This window comes from Borostomias antarcticus (assembly GCF_949987555.1).
Source record: "Borostomias antarcticus genome assembly, chromosome: 17".
Classification (NCBI taxonomy): domain Eukaryota; kingdom Metazoa; phylum Chordata; class Actinopteri; order Stomiiformes; family Stomiidae; genus Borostomias; species Borostomias antarcticus.
Window position 1 is genome coordinate 5925455 of NC_140250.1, and position 22684 is coordinate 5948138.

At 43.9% G+C, this 22684-nt stretch overlaps 4 protein-coding genes across 5 annotated transcripts; 1 reads left to right on the forward strand and 3 right to left on the reverse strand.

The window, feature by feature from the left end:
• Positions 1-1623: 1623 nt before the first annotated feature.
• Positions 1624-2214, reverse strand: tifa (TRAF interacting protein with forkhead associated domain; the record flags this gene model as incomplete). Its single annotated transcript, XM_084451643.1, has 1 exon — positions 1624-2214. The coding sequence occupies one exon, from the start codon at positions 2212-2214 to the stop codon at positions 1624-1626; it is 591 nt and encodes a 196-aa protein (XP_084307769.1).
• Positions 2215-6907: 4693 nt separating this feature from the next.
• Positions 6908-10331, reverse strand: LOC311320456 (RNA-binding protein 4.1-like; the record flags this gene model as incomplete). 2 transcript variants are annotated; one of them, XM_084452209.1, is made up of 3 exons in its annotated part: positions 6908-8670; positions 9104-9777; positions 9920-10331. In XM_084452209.1, the coding sequence occupies 2 exons, from the start codon at positions 10329-10331 to the stop codon at positions 9128-9130; spliced, it is 1062 nt and encodes a 353-aa protein (XP_084308335.1). In that variant the 3' UTR covers positions 6908-8670; positions 9104-9127. The 2 variants fall into 2 exon arrangements, with proteins under 2 accessions (XP_084308335.1, XP_084308334.1); XM_084452208.1 differs by having other exon boundaries at positions 6908-9777.
• Positions 10332-11971: 1640 nt separating this feature from the next.
• Positions 11972-14852, forward strand: LOC311320457 (RNA-binding protein 4.1-like). Its single transcript, XM_084452210.1, has 4 exons — positions 11972-12001; positions 12654-13086; positions 13229-13899; positions 14350-14852. Exons 2-3 carry the CDS (start codon positions 12672-12674, stop codon positions 13873-13875), a joined length of 1062 nt encoding a protein of 353 aa, XP_084308336.1. The 5' UTR covers positions 11972-12001; positions 12654-12671; the 3' UTR covers positions 13876-13899; positions 14350-14852.
• A 3581-nt stretch (positions 14853-18433) lies between these two features.
• Positions 18434-20009, reverse strand: LOC311320010 (uncharacterized protein; the record flags this gene model as incomplete). The annotated part of the gene is made up of 5 exons (XM_084451644.1): positions 18434-18574; positions 18850-18905; positions 19182-19298; positions 19794-19914; positions 19956-20009. The coding sequence occupies 5 exons, from the start codon at positions 20007-20009 to the stop codon at positions 18434-18436; spliced, it is 489 nt and encodes a 162-aa protein (XP_084307770.1).
• Between the last annotated feature and the right edge of the window lie 2675 nt (positions 20010-22684).

The following is a 22684-nucleotide window of genomic DNA, read 5'->3' on the forward strand; positions in this document are numbered from 1 at the left end:
AATGTGCTGTAGAACTGCTATGCGAGTCATGCAAAGGAGTTTGACAGGATGTGTAGTCAGTGCACACTCTAGGGAATACACAGTCATGACTTGGCATTGTATTAATCTCCCAGTGCTGTCATTGAAAGGTTTGCTTCCTGTGTCCCAAATCAGGCTTTGCTATTCCCGTATGAGCAATGTGAGCGCTGGAGTGGGAACATACATGTACAATGAGGCCCTTCCCTGTGGGGCGGCCCAGAGAAGACTAGGAGCACTACAGGGAGTCTCTGTTACCCGCGGCCCAGAGGTCCTTATTGAGACGTGTAGGCAGACCTGTCCCAACTCCCGCCAGTATGACATCCCAACTTTTCTGAGGATGCTGCACCTGTCACTCCTGAGGCCCGTGGACACAGCTGCTTCCACCAACACGCTGCTCAGGTGTCCCTCTGCCTCCATCTACAGGTGAGGGTGGGCGTAGCCTCCTTTGCCAAGGTCGCAGAGGAGGGTTCCATGGTCACAGAGGAGAGTCAACACAACAGGCATCATACCATCCCAACAATCATACATGAAAACGGTTTTAGCGGGATAACAAAGCAAAATCACCTGGCTTCTGCTGCTAATGTTATCACAAATGATCACCAAACCTAATGACATTACCACAATGTATTTTCACCCACTTTCTCCATCACTAGCCCCATCTACTGGGAGAGAGACTCACAGCCAACTCATTTGGACCTTCTCCAGGCGAACAGCACCCACTCCCTGGACCTCTACCACGGGGGAAATGGCCATCTGATACGCCGGGCCTCGCCGTCCGACTCCGGGGTCTATCTGTGTTTCCAGGAGGGCCGGCTGAAAGGGGGCTTTCTCCTTCAGGTGGAGGGGCCCAAGAAGAGAGCCCTGGGGTCCGCGCCCGCGTCGGGGGCCATGCCCATCTCAGAGCTGGTGGCGATGACTCTCTTCTCCTGCTCCACCGTCATTGTGGTCTGGTGGCTGAAAATGGCGGCCAGGCAGGAGGTTGAGGGCTCGGAGGGCTGACCGCTCACAGGTAACTTCTCTCTCATGAGGGAAGTGTAACGAAAGAAGCTCAAAAGGAAAAACTTGTTCATCACAATGAAAAAGAGTAGGCTACTCCTGCTGAGGTATTCATTAAAACTTAGTGAAAATAATAAGAGAATAATTGTATGTTATTAGGCAAGACAAGAGTGAAATTAGTGTTTTCAGCTTCTTTTTTTAATGATGACAGGAAATCAGGATATATTCAACATTAATTTGAACATACAGTATGTCTGGTAGTAGTACACAGTTAACACAGTGAGACATACACACATGGAAAAAACAACAACGACAATACACAGTGTTTACAGTGCATGGAGTACACAATAGTAGTTACAACACTTACTGGTCATCAGGATAGAGTTCACACTACCAAACGGCTGAACAATTATACTATTACAGTGTCATAAATAAGCACATCTCCTTCAATAACCTCTGGTTCTCATCTCTATGGAAACAGAAAAAATACTGTCCATTCACAAGCTTTGCATTCAGCGTAGCAGTTAGGGAGCATAGCATACTGTAACTATCAACCATCTCATACTGTATATGGCAGCATTCACATTTGTTGTACTGTAGATCATGTAGTCATGATTGGTACATCAGTGTCTCATCACACTCTGATGGCGCATGGCTCCTGTGCTCAGCTGGGAGGCCATTGGTAGCACCGTGGCCTAAACCAGTGTCCATGACGGCCGTCATGTTGGGCACCCCCATGCCCAACTCTCTGGAAGGTGGCACGGTCAGCACCCCAAACTCCACCTCGAACTTGCTCTTAGCCTCGCCTGGCTCCCGGCGAATCAGCATCTCGTACTCGGCGAAGCGGACCAGGGCCTTGTCGGGCAGCTCCGCCCTCTCCAGGTAGCCCAGCGCCGACCCGTTGACCGCCAGGTTTCCCTTCTGGCTCAGGTTCTGCAGGGCGAATCGCAGGTCCGGGCTCCGGGGGGTGCGGAAGGCCTGCAGGGCCAGCTGTTTACGTGAGACCCGTGTGTCGGCCAGGGCGAAGGTGCAGACCTTGGTGTCACGGCCCAGCCTCAGGGGGTCTTCGGCCGGGTGCGTGTGTCTGCGGTCCAGGGGGAGCCGACAGTACAGGCCCCTGGAGGCCTGCTGGGGGTGGTAGAACTGGATCTGAAGGCAGGTCATCAGCTCCTCAGTCTCCACTGTCTGAGATGTGTCCATGACAGGGTTTATGGCTGGATCACAGGACCTCACCTATGACTTCAACTTACCGCAAATAGCTAAGAAATAACAGGGAAAAATATAGATTTATTTTTTACCCCCATTTTTCTGGTTGTATCCATTACACATTCACGCAATGTGTTTCAAATATAGGCTGCATTCAGTAGACTACATGGTTTTCTTTACTTTTTTTTTTTGTGTGTGTGTTCTTTCCTTATGTCTATTCTGTGCGTTGTTGTATTGGAAATTGTATTACTAACTATTTACTTTGACACTCTTCTGTTGTTGCAGTATGTAGTGTTTGTCATAGCTTATATGCATCGAAAACGAAATGGTGCGCATCACAAGGCCTTTATCCTAATAAATAAAAACTCTGTTGATCAAACACTGTTGGTGATGCAAACACATCACAGGGAGCAAAAAGCATCTGCTGCATTAGTCCATTCACTTAGGCTATGTAATTTCTTAACATGTCAGCATTTCCCCTCTAAAACTTTCACTACCTGAGAACTGAGCTACACAAACAGCCTAATCAAACTGGCCTGAATAACTAGTCCAAATTGTTCATTAAAGAACTCGATTATTGTTAACCCTAACCCTGACACTTTAACAAACAATGTGCGTTATAGCCTACCTTGTCAGTTGTAACGAAAATATTCCGTCTAGAGCAGTGCTTCCAACGCGGTTGTTTTCACTGATGTCATTTCAGAGAAAGGAAGAACTCGACCGACTTCGTCCGCGTTTACAAGAAGCCTGGGAGTGAGTTCAGCCCAGAAAAAACGTTGCAAACCCTTTGTTAAAACAAAAACGGTGGTATGTTCAACACTCTTTGTTGAGAAGATACAGCAACACCTCTGACACACCCAAGGAGCTAGGCTCCTGCCCTATGGGCCATTACGTACTCTGACACACCCACCACGAAACGATAGAAAATCTACCTCAAAGCCCATTGCACACCATTTCACACAGTTTCGAGGAAACGTTTTGTTCAACTCGGAAACCGTAGGAAAGTAGTGCACACCATTTTCAGATTGAACTCACCCCTGGAATTTCCAGCATCGCGCAACAGACTGGATGAAATTACACGTGACGGGTGGTTTTAAGGTGGAGATCTTTCGCTTTAAGGTAGCCTCGGATGGCTAGAACGTAAATAATAGTCAAGTGCGGGTTAAAATACAGTGGCTAGAAAACCCTAGGAGAGGTAAACTGTAATTGGTGAACCATAAAGAGTTCAAGCAACAGATTTACTTAGCCTAATAGTCTCTTACTCCATAGGATTTGGTTTCCTGTAAAAAGGTATCTCTTGATTAGCGTTATAAAATGTAGGCTAGTGTGTCTGATTGAGGAGCCAGTTCCCAAGTACTACCCAGCTATTCAATAATGATAATTCCATCTCTTCACAGGGCAGATAGTGGCTGGTTAACTTATTTAGTTAAGGTTAACCTGTCCCCTGAATCTTTTGTTACAACAGGGTGTTGGCTTTTTATGAAAACTGTTTGTTAACTCTGCGTTGTTTGTACCAAGAAGATCTGTGTATTAAGTGATCTACATGTGTGTAGCTATCGGCCTTCTGACTGACAGTCAAGGGATTATAGTCGTTTGTTTTAACATCTAATGATTAGTGCAGACATTCCTATCCGTTCCTGAGAGAATGGCAGAATAGGGGGCTCCATGCCTGTGGGACATCTTATCTAAGAACCGAGCGCCTCTGGTCTGCTTGTCCTTGGTGGGACGACCAGATTTGTGGTTTCTCAGCCAGCAAGGGTCAGGTTGACCTAAGGAGAGGTGTGGTTAATCACCAGACTGTGGGCATGGGGATGTACTTAAAGGAGAATGCTCGTTTTTGACAACCTGGACCTTATTTACGACATATTATAAGACGTTTGACTCACCGAGATCACTTTGGTGTAGTTCGGAGGCCTGTAGAAGAAATTTAAAATCCAGCGCGAGCCAGTATAACCATGTAATGGCGGTGGACGGGGCACCGAGAATGCAGTTTCTAAAAATCTCCACTCCAATCGCCTTTCCCCACTTGCTCCAGCACGCATGCGCACAGAGCGGCTATTTTCTCAGTGCGTAGGGGAGAACCGGGTCAAAAGTCGCACTTTTTGGTTTGATTCCATTTACTCCGAAATTAATAGAGATAGAGATTCCACATTTTATGACACACAACTTGCACATGTCCTTCACTATTATCAACTGTAATGTTCGTGCTAGGATATAAGAGCTTAACATAAATAGGGCGAGAACGGACCGAGCGCAATGCGACTTTTGTCCCTGCCGAGCGGGACAAAAGTCTCATAGGAGAGGGGCAAAAGTCGCACTGCTGCAAAGTGTTTTTTTTGGCATTTAATTCTCTTTACTTTCAACAAATGTATTATTAGACATAATATCATAATAATATATAGCCTTCAACGACCTCCTGAGCTGCCTGCCTGATGGTCTCAGGGTTAAAGAGACCGCGCATCGTTTTCCTCAGCCCAACTCTTGGCATGCTGTCAATTAAAGAAAATACATTGTAAATAAACATGTTTTTAGGCTATTGTGTTTATGTAGGCCTATAGGTTAAGCTATTTGTGTTCATAAGGTAACGTCATTGTAAACGAAAGTAGCCTATATAATCCAATTGACTGGAACCAGGGGGTTTGACAAAAGTTAAGAGGCAAAATAATTTGTCTTGACTGCATTTAAGATGTATCTTTCACATTAAAACTGCATACAAAGCTGACCAATAGCATTAGAAAGATCTCTCCGAGAGCTTTCATTTCACCTGTTCATTCTGCCCAAATGTCACTCGCGCACCCCTCTGGTTCTAAGCCATCACAATGCGACTTCTGTCCCTCTACGGGATGCGACTTTTGTCCCGCCACGGTCTCCTGTCATTTCTCCCTGGCTTGCAGGCACGACTTGCTCGCACGAAACTTGAAAGCTTATGTTATCATGTAGCCAGTAGATATGCTAAGAAAATTGCATGTTTGCAAACTAAAACAAGTGAACACAATTTTACAATCGAAGAATGCTCATGAGACCATTATTTTACTTTTATGGGGCAAAAGTGGTTTTCCATCGATATCTCTGTCAAATATGCTGCGATCGCGCACAAAATTTGAACGGAGCTCGTACACGGTAATATGTGTAGGCATGTATAACCACATATTTGCAGGTCCAGTCATTCTGGAGAAAATGGGAACGCGACTTTTGTCCCGCGCGACTTTTGACCCGGTTCTCCCCTACCTGGTGTGTACCCCGTGTGAACTCCAGAACTCGTCGTCATTCGTCAGCAATGGTTCGTTTTTGCGTGTACCCAAATTGTCCAAACAAAATGACTACCTGGACAAATCTCAGCTTCCACAGGCTTCCTTTGCTCGCCACGGACGTCCTAAAGCTCTGGCTAGTAGCGTAGAGAATGTGAGCCGCGAGTGTAGCCTACAGACGGAGAATAGCCAGTCTGCGCGCTGGCCTGTGCGTGCTGGAGCAAGTGGGGAAAGGCGTTTAAAGATCATATTACAGAGGCTAAAGACCACGTATTTGAAAACCACAACAAGGCCTCGCTTTGGGGAATCACAACTGTCTATTCATAAAATCAGATTGATGAAAACCGTTTAGCGGCCGAAAACAGATTTTTAGAAACTGCATTCTCGGTGCCCCGTCCAACACCATTTCATGGACATACTGGCTTGCGCTGAATTTTTAATTTCTTCTACATGCCTCCGAACTACACCAAAGTGATCTCGGTGAGTCAAACGTCTTATAATATGTTGTAAATAGGGTCCAGGTGGTCAAAAACGAGCATTCTCCTTTAAGGGGATTTGTCAGTCAGTTGTCAAGTGACCACAGCTCAACGAACTGTCCGTAAACTGTTCTGGGAATTTGGAAATCGTACCTTTCCTTCCTATATTGGCTCAAGTAGTTAAACTTTTTTTTTTGTGTGCTTCCTTCTGGAAAATGAAGGGACAGAATCAGTATGATGCTTGTTGCGTTGACCCACCACTGTGACCTTGGAACCCTCCTCTGTGACCTTGGCAAAGGAGGCTACGCCCACCCTCACCTGTAGATGGAGGCAGAGGGACACCTGAGCAGCGTGTTGGTGGAAGCAGCTGTGTCCACGGGCCTTAGGAGTGACAGGTGCAGCATCCTCAGAAAAGTTCAGATGTCGTCATACTGGCGGGAATTGGGACAGGGCTGCCTGCACGTCTCAATAAGGACCTCTGGGCCGCGGGTAACAGACTCCCGTACTCATCTCTTTCTGCCCTTCAAACTTCCAGAAGAACTAGAATTTCAGGATAATAAGCCTTTCAAATGTATTGTTCACCAAAACAAGATGTTCTACTCAGAATACTATTAAAATAAAACTGTTTCCAATCACTAATTGTTGAACACTGTTAGCTATACCTTCACTCAACGGACAAACGTCAGATGAGTTTCTATCTTAACCACATTGCAGCCTTTACACCAAATGGTTTCATCAGCATGTATTTGGTGACATTTTGGGTTGACTGTCAAGAAAATAAATAGATATAGATAAAACAATGTCAACACAAGGCACAGAACACTGTTTATTTAACTAATTTATTTAAGCATGATATTACATGAGTTACAAACTTTTTTAGTCAAGTATTTCAATCTCAGCTGTACAGTTAACTAAAATAAATCAGACGCAACACAATGTGCTTTGATTTACATGAATGCAGGGCATTGCAGAAACGTCCTGCCTGGATCTGACAATCACCCTCCAATGAGGGAAGAACATGTCCTAGGGATCCACGTGATGGTACATTTCTGATGCAGCTCTCCTCCAACTAGCCAAGGACTTGTCCAGCTGTTGGTCACCTCAATCGGTGAACGCTATAATTTGATACCACCAGCATTTTGGGGCCTTTACAGTGAATTTGCCAGATTACTAGTCAAATCCAATCATTCAGAGCCAATCGTATTGTAGTTAATGAAAAACGAACAAAAAAAGAAAACTAGGTGTGAAAAAACATTTTAGTTTTAGTAAAAACTAGGCTTTACAAAGAGCGATAACCAAAACTGTATTGTTTAGAAAATGTATGTCTTTAGTCTTTTTCATTTCATACATGAGCCTAGTATTTTGGGTGGATATGAAATCTATCCTTTTTTTAAGCTGTGCCCCATCACAGAAGTAACCTGACATGCGCCATAATACTGAAACTAATAAACTAAACATTTTCCCCAAAAAAACTAAACTGTAATTGAAAGGTTAAACAATATAAACACAATACTATTATAACCTTGGTCAGAGCACACAATCAAAAACGTGTGGGTTTGTCCCGAGTACAGATATGAAACAGTCCCTCCCAGGTAGGGTCAAAACTGAATACAAACTCGTCATGCACATACAAAGAAATATACTGTATACATCACCGTGTACAAAACCATCAGCTCATCCTGACTTACCTGTGGGCCTTGGTGCAGAATGCAGATCCCTCCCAATTGACAGGGTCAGAGTATCCTGGCCAAGGGATTATAAATGGTCAGAGTATCCTGGCCAGGGGATTATGAGGGGGTTATATAACTTGGACAGCCGTGCAGTGCATTGGGGGTTGAGAACAGACAAGGGATTGACTCCTTTACTAAGATCAATAGGATTTCAGAGATACAGCCAAGCCACCTAAAATCTTTCACGGGTTAGGAATGCATTAGATTAGGAATGACAATTACAGACGATAACAGATCCACAAGTGATAAATTATTGGTTTTAAGGAAGACGGTAGTCAACAGCGACTTGCGATTCCTAGCTATATGAAAAGGATCAAGGATGACTTAACAATTCAGGTCTTTATTAAAAGCATATTGTTCCATTAAGAGGTACATTTATCCGCTTTGAGGTAACTACTTGACTGATCAACAAATATTTTTCAATCTACCAAACTTTAACTTAACCTTAACTATTTAAAAATATTTGTCGTGGTATTTCGATGGGTACATTTTCGCAGGGCGCAACCTTTCACTTCCCAAGTTTAGCATGGGTCAGACGATTGAGCTGAGCAAATGGGCTGGTTTATTCGAATGGCAAACATGATTGGTGTTCATCAGTTATACAGTCACAGGTTTTTCATACATCTTCGCTTGATTGTTGCTTAATTGGAACACCGAAAACCAGGATTTCAGTCCATATCCTATCAACGACATTATCAGAGAGCTAAAGAGGAACGAAAAATATTACGACTTGACTTGATCTTCCGAGTTCGATGTTAAAATAGCTACAGTACAACAGAACAAAGCAAAACAATAGCAAAACAAGACGAGTATAAAAAGGTTTTTTTGTTTGTTTAAAAGTCGGGATAATGCGGTCCGCATTACAACTCCTCCCGTGAGTGATGCAGGATAACGAAACGCGCTCAGCCACAGACGAAAGGGGGGGGGAGAATAGCGGCACGTGCATCAGGAGACAGCGGCGACGCAGACGGATGACAATCCCGTCACAGTTTTAACCTGGAAAGAGAGCAAATCACACAAGTGAGCCGTCTGTGAACGCTACAAGGAGGCAGCGTTCTCTCCTTAGGGCGTACATAACGCTACAGCTTAAAGAGGTTTATCGGGACTGAACTGTATTTTAGCTAATTTAAAGGCGACATTTATGAAACTCTATACCAGTTCCTCTAAATCTATTGCCATTTTCTCCCCCACACATTTAAAAACTACTCATTTGGCTATGGATGAGAAATCCATGTGGATGAATTCATTAAACGCGCGTCAATGTCGACGGTTTTTGTCGCTTCGTTTGCGCATGCCTGCTCAGTTCACGGTCTCCCCACAGCATCTGAGCCTAGGGCTGAAACGCAGGCAACAACTCCTGCATTCAAAAGTATTTTACAAATTACTCTGCTAACCCCGTAGGGATAATGCAGGTCATACTCATCCTCACCTTGTTTCGGACGCCGGACAGTGCTTAGTAAGCATAGCGGGCTGGTGGCGGCGGAGGCACGGAGGCGTAGGGGTCATTGGCGCGAGGCACGGCGTACAATGGGGGCCTAGAGATGGGGGGAAGACGGGAACGCTCGTAGGAGAAGCCGTTACCAGCAGGGGCCGTGGGGGGAGGAGGGGCTCTCCTGATGGGACTGCGGTCCCGGGCGTAGTACGAGGGCGGAGGGGGAGGAGGCAGGGGGCGACGCTCGTACGGGTCAAGGGTACCGGACATGAGACGCTCCCTGACGAGGGCAGAGGGGGGAGGTGTAGGAGGGGGAATGGCACCAACGCACCCATCGTCGTAGGACGAGATGCCGTACGGGCGAGCCCTATATTTCTCATAGTAATCCACTACCCCATAACTATCCCTTTCATGATCATAGGCTTGTTCGGGGTAAGGGGCTCGTCTAGGGGGAGGGGGTGGTGGAGGGGGAACGGGATAACCATGGCCGTGGGGAGGTAGGTGGTGACCGAGCCGACCTCTGAGGTAGCCTGGGGGAGGAGGTTCATGCCTCTCGCCAGGGTAACGGGGGGGCCAGTAGCCTCCCCTCTCGTGAGGAGGAGGGGGCGGGTACTCATCGGACTCCTCGTACTTGGGACGGCTCTTTGATATCTGGACATGGATACGCTTGCCTAAGTGAAAGAGAGGAGAAAAATGACTGACAATGCAAAGGAGGGAATGAGCTACTATCATAATATGACACGAATGTAATGTATATAAACACACCTAGGTGACAGTGGACATGACTTCACTTGACAGCCCCCCATTGCTTACCCTGGAATTCAGCATTGTCCAGACCCTTTATGGCGTCCATGGCCTCATCAGAGTTAGCCATATGCACAAACGCAAAGTTTTTAACAATGGCACACTCTGTGACTGTGCCATACTCTTCAAACAGAGCACGGAGCTCGTCGTCACAGCCTTTCTCAACATTAGCAACGTGAAGTTTGACCGCCGAGCCCTGGTTCTTCCCGCGGCTGGCCTCCACGTTTATCGCAGTGCCGTGCAGCTTGTGGAGATGCAGACTCTTGATAGCTTTGGTGGCATCCTTGCGGTCGTCCATGTGCACAAAGGCAAAGTTTTTGATGATGGCGCATTCTGTGACGGTGCCGTACTGGGCAAAGAGTGCCTTGATCTCTTCCTGGTCCGCCTCTCGCGGTAGATTCCCGATGAAGATCTTCACCATCCTAATAGATGTCTTTCACAACGATTGGAAGAGAACAAAAACAACACAATGAGCTGATGAGACAGTGTATGCTCCAGCCACTTGTGATAGGTTCGTGAGTACTGGTATTATTTCGAAAGCATAAGACTTTCTAGACCGTGCACCCGGCAAGACACTTTTGTCCATTTAGTTTAGAGTCGTGCTCACGTGCACTTCTTCCAACCACTTAAGAACCACCACTCTGAAACCGATATGCTAACTAGCTAACTACCTTGCTCTAGACATGAGTAGTTAACTAATTGACTTTACTCAGTGAGTCCAACCAGTAAGCATTAGCTACCAGTCTATCACGCGTTAGCCACGTTAGCTAGCTGGCTGGCTGACAAACGCTAGGTCCTTATGCCCAGAGGAAAGGGACCAGCTAGCTAATGTAGTTAGCTAGCTCAAGGCTAACTTTATATAATATATTAACACATTCGTTTTTAAAAGACATTTTCCGCGACACATGAAAAGACAGTATATTATCTGATTAGCCAAGCTATAGCTAACGTTACCTAGACTAACAAAAGCATTAGCTAACGTTAGATAGCTAGTGGCTCTTCCGTCTGGGAGCAGTAAAGCCTGCCACAAATAACAGCTGCTAAGTTAATCAAATTCGGCGGTTAGCTTGAGTCAAACAAGCTATATTTATATACATGGTTTCTTTTCTTTGTGCGTGTCGGAGAAGATTTTAATGGCACACTTACCTAAGGTACACAGACTCCTTATCAATGGCAACAGACAAGATAGAACCGGATAGAACGGAACAAGACTCTCGCCTACTTCAGCGTTTTCTCAAAGCCCATTGGTTCGCATCTACAAGACTCCCGCCTACTTCAGCGCTTGCTTGCTTTTATTATTTATTTATTTATTTATTTATTTATTTATTTATTTATTTATTTATTTATTTATTTATTTATTTATTTATTTATTTATTTATTTATTTATTTATTTATTTAACCAGGAGGTCCCATTGAAATTAAAAATCTCATTTTCAAGGGAGACCTGTGGCCAAGACAGGCAACAGCATAAAATAAACACAGTTACAGACATGACATAAAAAAGAACAACATTAGAGTACATAAAAAGAGTTAACCTGTAACATTTTAAAAGTCGAAATTTATCGGACAAAACCAAAGCCCATTGGTTCGCATATACGGGACTTGTTGCAATTTGTGATTCTGAATCGAAACCACTGTGATACAGGTATTCATGTTATAGGATAATTGCTGTTTTACTTATGGCAGGATCTACATACAGATACTATACCACGGATATAAATCTTCAGACCCAAGTCAAATCATCAAATCAAACTTTATTTATATAGGTTACTGCGCATTTCATACACAGAGGCAACACATGTCGTAGCAATGATACATGAAACGATTTCACAGGTATAACCTGTCTAAGCAAATAACCTGTCTGGTGCTAATGTTATCACAAATGCACCTACCTACAATTTAGATATTATTACTTTCAACTAATTTCCTCTCCAGGCTGTCCAGTTGTTGGTCACAAATGTATTTCCGTCGTTCGCATTGGCTATTTTGTCCTCTGTGACTTGCCATACACGCCCCTTCCTATGTTCCTCGCTGCCGGGCGAAAGGCAGTATCCGGTCTGACGCCATTGATCAGGAGTCTGTGTAGCCGAGGTAAGTGTGCTGTTACATCTTCTCCGACACACAGATGAATACAAAACATGTAAACTTGTATGAATATAGCTTGGGACAAAATGTTATTTAACAAACTAACCGTTGAGTTCGAGTAACTTAATGGCGGCAGTTATTTGTGGCAGTCTTTACTGCTCCCGGACGGAAGAGCCACGTTAACGTTAGCTAATACTTTTGTTAGGTAGGTGGCTAGCTAACGTTAGCTGTAGTTTGGCTAATCACAGACTATCTTGTCTCTTTTCCTGTGTCGCGGAAATAACAATTTAAAAACAAACGTGTTCATATTGTCTGTTAAGGTATCTATGAGCTAGCTAACCACTAGACAGCTAATAGTTGGTCCTTTTCCTCTGGGCATAAGGAGCTAGCCAGCTAGCTAACGTTAGCTAACGCATGTTGGGCTCATTGAGTAGCTAACGGGACTGTTTGGACTCACTGGGTAGCTTGGCTAACTAATCTCCTGCCAAACACTAGCAGTGGTGATTAGCTGCTGGCTAGGCTAGTTAGCATATTTCAGTTTCAGAGTGCTGACTCTTAGGTGGTGGGTCGACCTGTTGTCTGCGTAGAAAAGAAGACTGGAGCATACTCAATTGCATCACCTCATTGTGTTGTGTTTGCTCTCTTCCTCCAATCCTAGTGAAACACATCTACTAGGATGGTGAAGATCTTCATCGGAAATCTCCCGCAAGAGGCGGACCAGGAAGAGATCAAGGCACTCTTTGCCCAGTACGGGACCGTCACAGAATGCGCCATCATCAAAGACAAATTTGCCTTTGTGCACATGGACGACCGCAAGGATGCCACCAAAGCTATCAAGAGTCTCCATCTCTACAAGCTGCACGGTACTGCGATAAATGTGGAAGCCAGCCGCGGGAAGAACCACGGCTCGGCAGTCAAACTTCACGTTGCTAATGTTGAGAAAGGCTGTGACGACGAGCTCCGTGCTCTGTTTGAAGAGTACGGCACAGTCACAGAGTGTGCCATTGTTAAAAACTTTGCGTTTGTGCACATGGCTAACTCTGATGAGGCCATGGACGCCATAAAGGGTCTGGACAACGCTGAATTCCAGGGTAAGCAATGGGGGGCTGTCAAGTGAAGTCATGTCCACTGTCACCTAGGTGTGTTTATATACATTACATTCGTGTCATATTATGATAGTAGCTCATTCCCTCCTTTGCATTGTCAGTCATTTTTCTCCTCTCTTTCACTTAGGCAAGCGTATCCATGTCCAGATATCAAAGAGCCGTCCCAAGCACGAGGAGTCCGATGATTACCCGCCCCCTCCTCCTCACGAGAGGGGAGGCTACTGGCCCCCCCGTTACCCTGGCGAGAGGCATGAACCTCCTCCCCCAGGCTACCTCAGAGGTCGGCTCAGTCACCACTTACCTCCCCATGGCCATGGTTACCCCGTTCCCCCTCCACCACCCCCTCCCCCTAGACGAGCCCCTTACCCCGAACAAGCCTATGATCATGAAAGGGATAGCTACGGGGTGGTGGATTACTATGAGAAATATAGGGCTCGCCCGTACGGCATCTCATCCTACGATGATAGACGCGTTGGTGCCATTCCCCCTCCTCCTCCCCCCTCTGCCCTCGTCAGGGAGCGTCTCATGTCCGGTACCCTTGACCCGTACGAGCGTCGCCCCCTGCCTCCTCCCCCTCCGCCCTCGTACTACGCCCGGGACCGCAGTCCCATCAGGAGAGCCCCTCCCCCCCCCACGGCCCCTGCTGGTAACGGCTTCTCCTACGAGCGTTCCCGTCTTCCCCCCGTCTCTAGGCCCCCATTGTACGCCGTGCCTCGCGCCAATGACCCCTACGCCTCCGTGCCTCCGCCGCCACCAGCCCGCTATGCTTACTAAGCACTGTCCGGCGTCCGAAACAAGGTGAGGATGAGTATGACCTGCATTATCCCTACGGGGTTAGCAGAGTAATTTGTAAAATACTTTTGAATGCAGGAGTTGTTGCCTGCGTTTCAGCCCTAGGCTCAGATGCTGTGGGGAGACCGTGAACTGAGCAGGCATGCGCAAACGAAGCGACAAAAACCGTCGACATTGACGCGCGTTTAATGAATTCATCCACATGGATTTCTTATCCATAGCCAAATGAGTAGTTTTTAAATGTGTGGGGGAGAAAATGGCAATAGATTTAGAGGAGCTGGTATAGAGTTTCATAAATGTCGCCTTTTAAGTTGGTTCAAATGCAATTCAGTCCATGACAAACCTCTTCAATTTTTTCCATTTTTAAAAATATGTCAATGTACACCCTAAGGAAAGAACGCTGCCTCCTTGTAGCGTTCACAGACGGCTCACTTATGTGATTTGCTCTCTTTCCAGGTTAAAACTGTGACGGGATTGTCATCCGTCTGCGTCGCCGCTGTCTCCTGATGCACGAGCCGCTATTCTCCCCCCCCTTTCGTCTGTGGCTGAGCGCGTTTCGTTATCCTGCATCACTCACGGGAGGAGTTGTAATGCAGACCGCATTATCTCGACTTTTAAACAAAAATAACTTTTTATACTCGTCTTGTTTTGCTATTATTTTGCTTTGTACTGTTATAATGTAGCTATTTTAACATCAGTCAGTCGTGATATTTTTTCGTTCCCATCTTTAGCTCTCTGATGTCCTTGATAGGATATGGACTGAAATCCTTTTCCTCGTTGTTCCAAATAAGCACCAATCAGATTACAGCAAAGATGAAAAACCTGTGACTGTATAAAGATGAACACCAATCATGTTTGCAATTCAAATAAACCATCCCGTTTGTTCAATCGTCTGACATGCTAAACTTGGGAAGGGAAAGGTTGCGCCCTGCGAAAATCTACCCAGTGGAGTAATTACAACAAACAAAAAGTTGTAATTATTTTAAAGGACAATGCTCGTTTTTAACAACCTGGACCTTATTTACGACATATTTTAAGACGTTTGACTCACCGAGATCACTTTGGTGTAGTTCGGAGGCCTGTAGAAGAAATGTAAAATCCAGCGCGAGCCAGTATATCCATGTAATGGCGGTGATCGGGGCAACGAGAATGCAGCTTCTAAAAATCTATTTTCTGCCGCGAAACGGTTGTTTTCATCAATCTGTCTGGATGAATCGCTAGTTGTGCTTACATAGAGAGCATAGGCCTGCCTGTTGTGGTATTTCCCATGCCTCTGTAATATGATCTTTAGAAACGTCGTTAGACACGAAATAGCTTCCTGACTTGCTCCAGCACGCATGCGCACAGCGTGCTGGAGCAACGATTGAGTGCTGTGCGCATTAGTGCTGGAGCAAGTGAGGAAGCTATTTCGTTTCGAAAGACGTTTCTAAAGATCATGGCATGTGAAAACCACAACAGTTATGCTCTATGTAAGCACAACTAACGATTCATCCAGACAGATTGATGAAAACAACCGTTTCGCGGCAGAAAATAGATTTTTAGAAACTGCATTCCCGTTGCCCCGATCACCGCCATTACATGGATATACTGGCTCGCGCTGGATTTTACATTTCTTCTACAGGCCTCCGAACTACACCAAAGTGATCTCGGTGAGTCAAACGTCTTATAATATGTCGTAAATAAGGTCCAGGTTGTCAAAAACGAGCATTGTCCTTTAATAGTTATATTTGCTTGGTTGAAAAATAGCCAAGTAGTCACCTCAAGGCGGATGGAAGAATATGCTTTTAATAAAGACCTAAAATGTTAAGTCATCCTTGATCCTTTTCTATCTAACCCCATCGAATCACAAGTCGGCGTTGATACCGTCTTCCTTAAAACCGATGATTCATCCCTTGTAGATCTGTCATCTATTATTTTCAATCCTAATTTAATGCATCCTTAACCCATAAAAGATTTAAGAGGTGACTTGGCTGTACCTCTGAAGTCCTAGTTATATCATAACCCCCTGGCCAGGATACTCTGACCCACTCTCAGTAGGGAGTGATCTGCACCAAGGCCCACAGGAGCCACCACAGGTAAGTCAGGATGAGATGATGGTTTTGTACACAATGATGTATACAGTAGATTACTGTGGTGTACTTGGAAGAGTCTGTATAGATGTGTATGCAGTTATGACCCTACCTTGGAGGGACTGTTTCATATCTGTACTTTTCAGGACAAACCCGCACATGTTTTGATACTGTGTTCTGACTCATTGGATTGGACTAGTAATCTGGCAAATTGACTGTAAAGGCCCCAAAATGCTGGTGGTATCAAGTCCCAGCGTTCACTGATTGATGTGACCAAAGATTGGTCACCTGGGGTTCTCGGCTAGCTGGAGGATAGCGGCATCAGAAACGTACTGTCATGTGGATCCCCAGGACTGAGTTTGAGAAAAAGACGTCGGACTATACAGTCAGCAGAATTTTGCTTGATCCCCGAGCCTCTGTGCTCAAGTAGATGTTCATCCCTCATTGAATGGTGTTTGTCAGATCCAGGGAGTCAAATGTGCCATTATGTTTCTGATTCATTTTAGTTATCTGTACAGCTCTAAGGTTGAAATACTTAATGGTTTGTAACTGTCATGTATATCATGCTCAAATAAATTTAGCTAAATAAGTCTTATGTGCCCATTGTTGACTTATTGCTTTATCCTGTATTACAAATTCCAATACAATAGTGTGTTGGAGTTATTAGCGTATTTGCAGTGGTCTATTTGTACCCAACAGCCACTTGAGTAGCCTGGAAAGTAAAGATACTGGAGAATGGCTCAACGAGAAGTGACAGTCACCTGTAGAATAATACTTAAGTGATTACTAACTGACCAACTGATATTAAATGTACTCAAGTAAAACTTAAGATAAATGTAGGGTACTTAGTAGCCTATTAAAATGAGATATCTTGGCACTTAGGTGGCCCCTCTGGTCGTGATAAAAAGGGCACAGTGTTTTAAGAACCACAATTCCCCACTCACTCGCTGTAATGATGGGGGGGGGGGGGTATAACAAATGTGCGTGGAGCAGATTGGTTTGGAAGATTGTAGCTACTTCAATGGACTTTCTGGAAGGATGGCTTCAATACAGGTAAATACCAGTCTCCTTTATTTGATGTGCATGTAGCTTGGATGTATTAGGCATGTAGATAAGTTCGCAGGGCGAAGTGTTTGTTTTGTTCCTGATATTGTGACACGCAAAATGCGTCACTTCCGCTTCCAGCACAAGATTTCCCACCAGTGTACTAGCCAGTACACTGAAATTCTAAAATAATAGTCTCATACAGTCTCATGTCATGAAAACGATTTTGGGGGTCTTGCTAAGGCCAAGTAAAGGTGAATATTGAACTATAAAAAAAAGTTCTCTCGTTGAGCTTTAAAAGTAAAAGAATCCAGTAAAAAAACATAAATCCAAAAGGCAAGATTATTTTACCAGAATGGCATTCATTTTATAAGCAATGTTAAGTTTCTCTAATTAGAATGTCAACCATATTTTAAACATAACATAGGCAATTAATCTGGTATGATGAATCCCAAACGTTTTAGTTAAGTTTATTGTACAATTGTTAAAATACATGATAGAGCAAGTCATGCATCATGAAAATGTTTGGCACAGAAGAGAATACATAAACATATTACCTATATCGTAAAAAACAATTCAACAAAATGCAACATTGTCAGGATATCTTACAAAATGTACAAATCTTACATACGCTAAGGCAGGGAACCCTGCCTCCCCAAGAAAAGAAAGCATTTATTTTAGACACAGCTAAGGGTATTGGTGGTGATCATTTGGAGGAGGATCTGCCGCTGAGGTCAGTGTGCTGCTGGGTGGGGGGCTGGCCTCTGTGGATGGGGTCTACAAACCCTGGATTTGCCCAAACAGATGAGGATTGATTGGATAAACACTGCTCGATTGTGTTTTATTATCGTGTATTATAGTGGGTATGTAGGCTATAGCCAGTATGAACTTCATTACGAACAACCACATGACCGGACCCACACTCCTCAAGATACCAGACACAGGAGTCAAAATCCAACCTAGCTTGTCCCAGAATCCTCCCTGGTCTCATTTTCATAAGTGACTCTGCCTACACTACACAAACAATCACGTTTGACCACCACCATTCTTTTTTTTTTGTTGATCAAATTAGTTTTGATTTTGTAGCCATGTTTTAAGGGGAAAAGTATGGGAGTAAAAGTGAAGGGAAATTGATTTGCAACAGAACTATAAATATATGGGGAATTTTTTGCTGAGCCAAGTCCAAAAAATGAATGGACGTGAATGCCCACCCATGTTTGGGCGGCTCGTGGAGTACACCACATCCCTCCCCCTCACCCCAGAGTACACCACATCCCTCCCCCTCACCCCAGAGTACACGACGTCCCTCCCCCTCACCCCAGAGTACACCACATCCCTCCCCCTCACTCCAAAGTACACCACATCCCTCCCCCTCACCCCAGAGTCTCTCTCCCTACCACTCCCTCACCCCAGAGTCTCTCTCCCTATCACTCCCTCACCCCAGAGTACACCACATCCCTCTCCCCAGAGTACACTACATCCCTCTCTCTGGCTCTGGTCTTCACTGCCTTCCTCTCTGCTTTCCTCCCAGGGAAACTCACGGCAGCATAGTGCAGCTCCTCTCCATCCTGCAAAGACAGAGGTCAGTCAGGTGTAATTATTGTGTAATTAAATTGTGCAATTAAAGACTAATATTTCATCATCTTCATGTATACAGGTACTTTGAGATGTGTTACTTTTTGTAAATTAGATTTATTTTGAAAATTGTCACTGTTCAAACATTTATTGTATTCTACTGTACTAAATGGTCCATTCTAATGAGAACAAAACTGTATATTTCTCTTAGGTTGCTATTTTTTGATGATAACTTCTCAGCAAAGCCATGAACATGGGTCATACACACCTCAGCTTCAGCACTGGATGGGGCCACTGTAACACCACTCTGACTCTGAGGACTTCCTGCTTGTTAAAAATAATACCTTATTTGGCATGATCCTTCCACACCAGGAAGTATACATCTAGTTCTGCCGTCTTCACCCCCACATCAATACCCTGATTCGTGTAATTGCATCCTGAATGTTATTTCTGCTGTGGGTATTATACTGGCCTGTATTAGCAATAATCATTTAGGTCACACCTGCCTCAGAGATGAACATGCAGGGGAATAATGGTTAATAATAGTAATAATAATAATAATAATAATAATAACAATAATAATAATAAAACGGTTCTTACTTTGTCTGTGCGTAGAGCTTTTCCTCACCCTCACATAGATGATCACCACAATGATGATCCAGAGGATGTTGGACACGATTAAAGCCACGAGCATGATTTGGAATATGCGGTCAGGACCTATAGTTTAGAAGCACATAGTTCATATCAATTTAGGATAATATGTGCCACATTTGACAGAACTGCAAGAATATCATGAAGAGCTGATGTCTTGACTTGTCATCTTCCTTTCTCTAGTAGGGTGACTTTACTGTATTTCTTATTGAAGCTTCAGTGATGATGACGAATCAGTTCATTCATTCTAGACACATTGTGCTTATTGTAAGTCGCTTTGGACAAAAGTTTGGACAAAAGTGTGCAAAATAATTAAAATTGAAATGTAAAGTTGTGAATGAATTAATGTTTGGTTCGATCTAGATTTAGTTTTAGATCACAAACTATCTTGAATAACATATTACCTTCAAATTCTACCAATGTGCCATTTCCAAACAGTAAGAGTAAAAATTATATTTCAGCTATATGACCAATCACAGGAGTCCAGCTTGGTTTCAACAGTGATCCAAAAGCATGTGATGACAAAAGTGTGCTGGTCCAAATAAAAAATGAATATGTTACCTTGCAAGTCCAGCTTGGTCCCGTTCCCGAACAGTATCTCCCCACATGAGGCCACAGCACAGTAGTAAGTCCCAGCATCAGAGAGGCTGAGGTTGGTCTTGGGGAGGTTGTAGACACAGCTCTGTGTAGGAGACCCAGCCTCAGGACTCTTCTCACACTGACCTCTCCTGTCTCCATGGGTGTAAATGATTCCTGGATGGGATTCTCCTGAGCCATGTCTGAACCAATACACACTGTGTTCTCCTGCACAGGTCTCAGTGTGTATTGTACAGTTCAGAGTCACAGAGTCTCCTGGCTGGACTGACTCAGACACCGGCTGCTGAATGAGATGCTGGGTCCTGGAACCTGCACCTTTTATTTACAGGACAACCAGCTATAATGAATGTCAGTGTAATTAATTTAGCATCATACAGTTACCATATACAGTGAGGGAAATAATTATTTGATCCCCTGATGATTTTGTACATTTGCCCACTGACAAAGAAATGATCAGTCTATAATTTAGTGGTAGGTTTATTTTAACAGCGAGAGACAATAACAACAAAAAAATACAGAAAAACATTTCAAAAAAGTTAGAAATTGATTTGCATTTAATCGAGGGAAATAAGCATTTGATCCCCTATCAACCAGCAAGATTTCTGGCTCCCACAGACTGGTTATGTCGATGAGGCCTACAAATTAGTCCTCTCCCTTAAAGAGAGTGCTCCTCAGCTCATTATCTGTATAAAAGACACCTGTCCACAGAAGCAATCAATCAGTCAGATTCCAAACTCTCCACCATGGCCACGACCAAAGAGCTGTCCAAGGACGTCAGGGACAAGATTGTAGACCTGCACAAGGCTGGAATGAGACCATCGCCAAGCAGCTTGGTGAGAAGGTGAGAACAGTTGGTGCGTTTATTCGCAAATGGAAGAAACACAAAATAACTCAATCTCCCTCGGTCTGGGGCTCCACACAAGATCTTGCCTCGTGGAGTTTCAATGATCATGAGAACGGTGAGGAATCAGCCCAGAACTACATGGGAGGATCTTGTCAATGATCTCAAATATATCAAAGTGTCCTAAAATAGTTAAAAGCACTACACAAACACTGAAAATGGCAGTGAATAAATAAATAAGCACTAAACTCATTCGCTATACTGAGACTCGGCACAACAGCACCTTATATTCCATAGTCGTCAGAATGGACACATCTACATTTTGTAAATAAATACGTGAATATCCATAACTAAAATATATCATAAGGGCCTATATAGTATAGATAGGGCCTATCAAGATCCACAAGTAGCCTACTCATGCATTTAACTGTAAAATTGAATCGGCTCTCAGCACATCCCATCCCTTTCATGTAGGCTATATATTTAGCATTTTGTTTTCTATTGTTATTTTGTATTGTTTTTCCCCCCACCTTGCTTAAGCTTAGCGTGCACGTTGTAAGAGCCAACGGAGAAACATCTCACTGCTCATTGTCCTGGTATGTTGCATGTGACGAATAAAACGTTGAATTTGCAGTGAACTTGAACATCAATCATGTAAATTAGAAAACTCCTTCCCTCAGCCAGGGCACTGAAAATGGGTTGTGGATGGGTATTCCAGTGTGACAATGACCCAAAACACACGGCCAAGGCAACAATGGAGTGGCTCAAGAAGAAGCACATTAAGATCCTGGAGTGGCCCAGCCACTAGACAATCTGTGGTGGGAGCTGAAGCTTCGAGTTGCCAAACGTCAGCCTTGAAACTGAATGACTGGGAGAGGATCTGCAAAGAGGAGTGGGACAAAATCCCACTGCAAACCTGGTGGCCAACTACAAAATACATATGACCTCTGTGATGCCAATAAGGGTTTTGCCACCAAGTACTGTCATGTTTTGCGAAGGGGTCAAATACTTATTTAACTCATTAAAATGCAAATCAATTCATAACTTTTTTGTGATGCTTTCTTCTGGACATTTTTTTGTTATTCTGTCTCTCACTTAAAATAATCCTACCATTAAAATTGTAGACTGATAATTTCTTTGTCAGTGGGCAAACTTACAAAATCAGCAGGGGATCAAATAATTATTTCCCTCACTGTAGAAAAACTAATACCATCACAAATAAATACAAAGTTTTCATCACTTACCCTCATGCATCAGAAACACACCACGTGCGAAGGTTATTTTACTATAATGGCCTGAACCACAGTAATACATCCCAACATCAGACATCCTGGCCTCAGAGATGTAAAAAAACAAACAGTCCCTTGTCCTGTTGGCGTTATATCTGTTGTTATCTTTGAACTCCCCATTGAATGTAGGCACACCATACAAGAAAGAAGACACCATATGTACGGGAGCTTGTCCAACAATCAGCTTGAGCAAGAAATAATGTTGTTCATCCCCTGAGATGCAACATTCCAAATGAACTGGGTCTCCAAGGCTGAAGGTCTTAAGAACACCAGAGTGATTGACAGCAGCAAATGCTGAAAAAAAGTCATTACATTATATTATACAGATGAGACTGTACAAATATGTCCAATTCTGATATATTCTTAAAAATATCTGGAGAGTCCTTTTTTGTCTCATCATGCGCAACATACTAAACGAAACAGTAAAATTGGAAGTGAAGCAAGTGAACACACCAGTTTCGTTTTACTTTTACAGAACAAGCTATAATGAATGTCCTATGTGTTTGTTAACTTTCAAATAAATAAATAAACATTACATTTTCAAAATCATAATTAAGCATCACACCTCTTTAAAACATTTCAAGATAAAAATGTAACCTAACCTGATGGTGGTTTTGAGACCGCAATCTTCAAAATGTAATCTTTTTTTGCAAGTAAGGTCAGTGTGTGGGAATCTCTCTCTTAGCCTAGATAAAAATGTAAATGTGAATGACCTTACCTGTCCT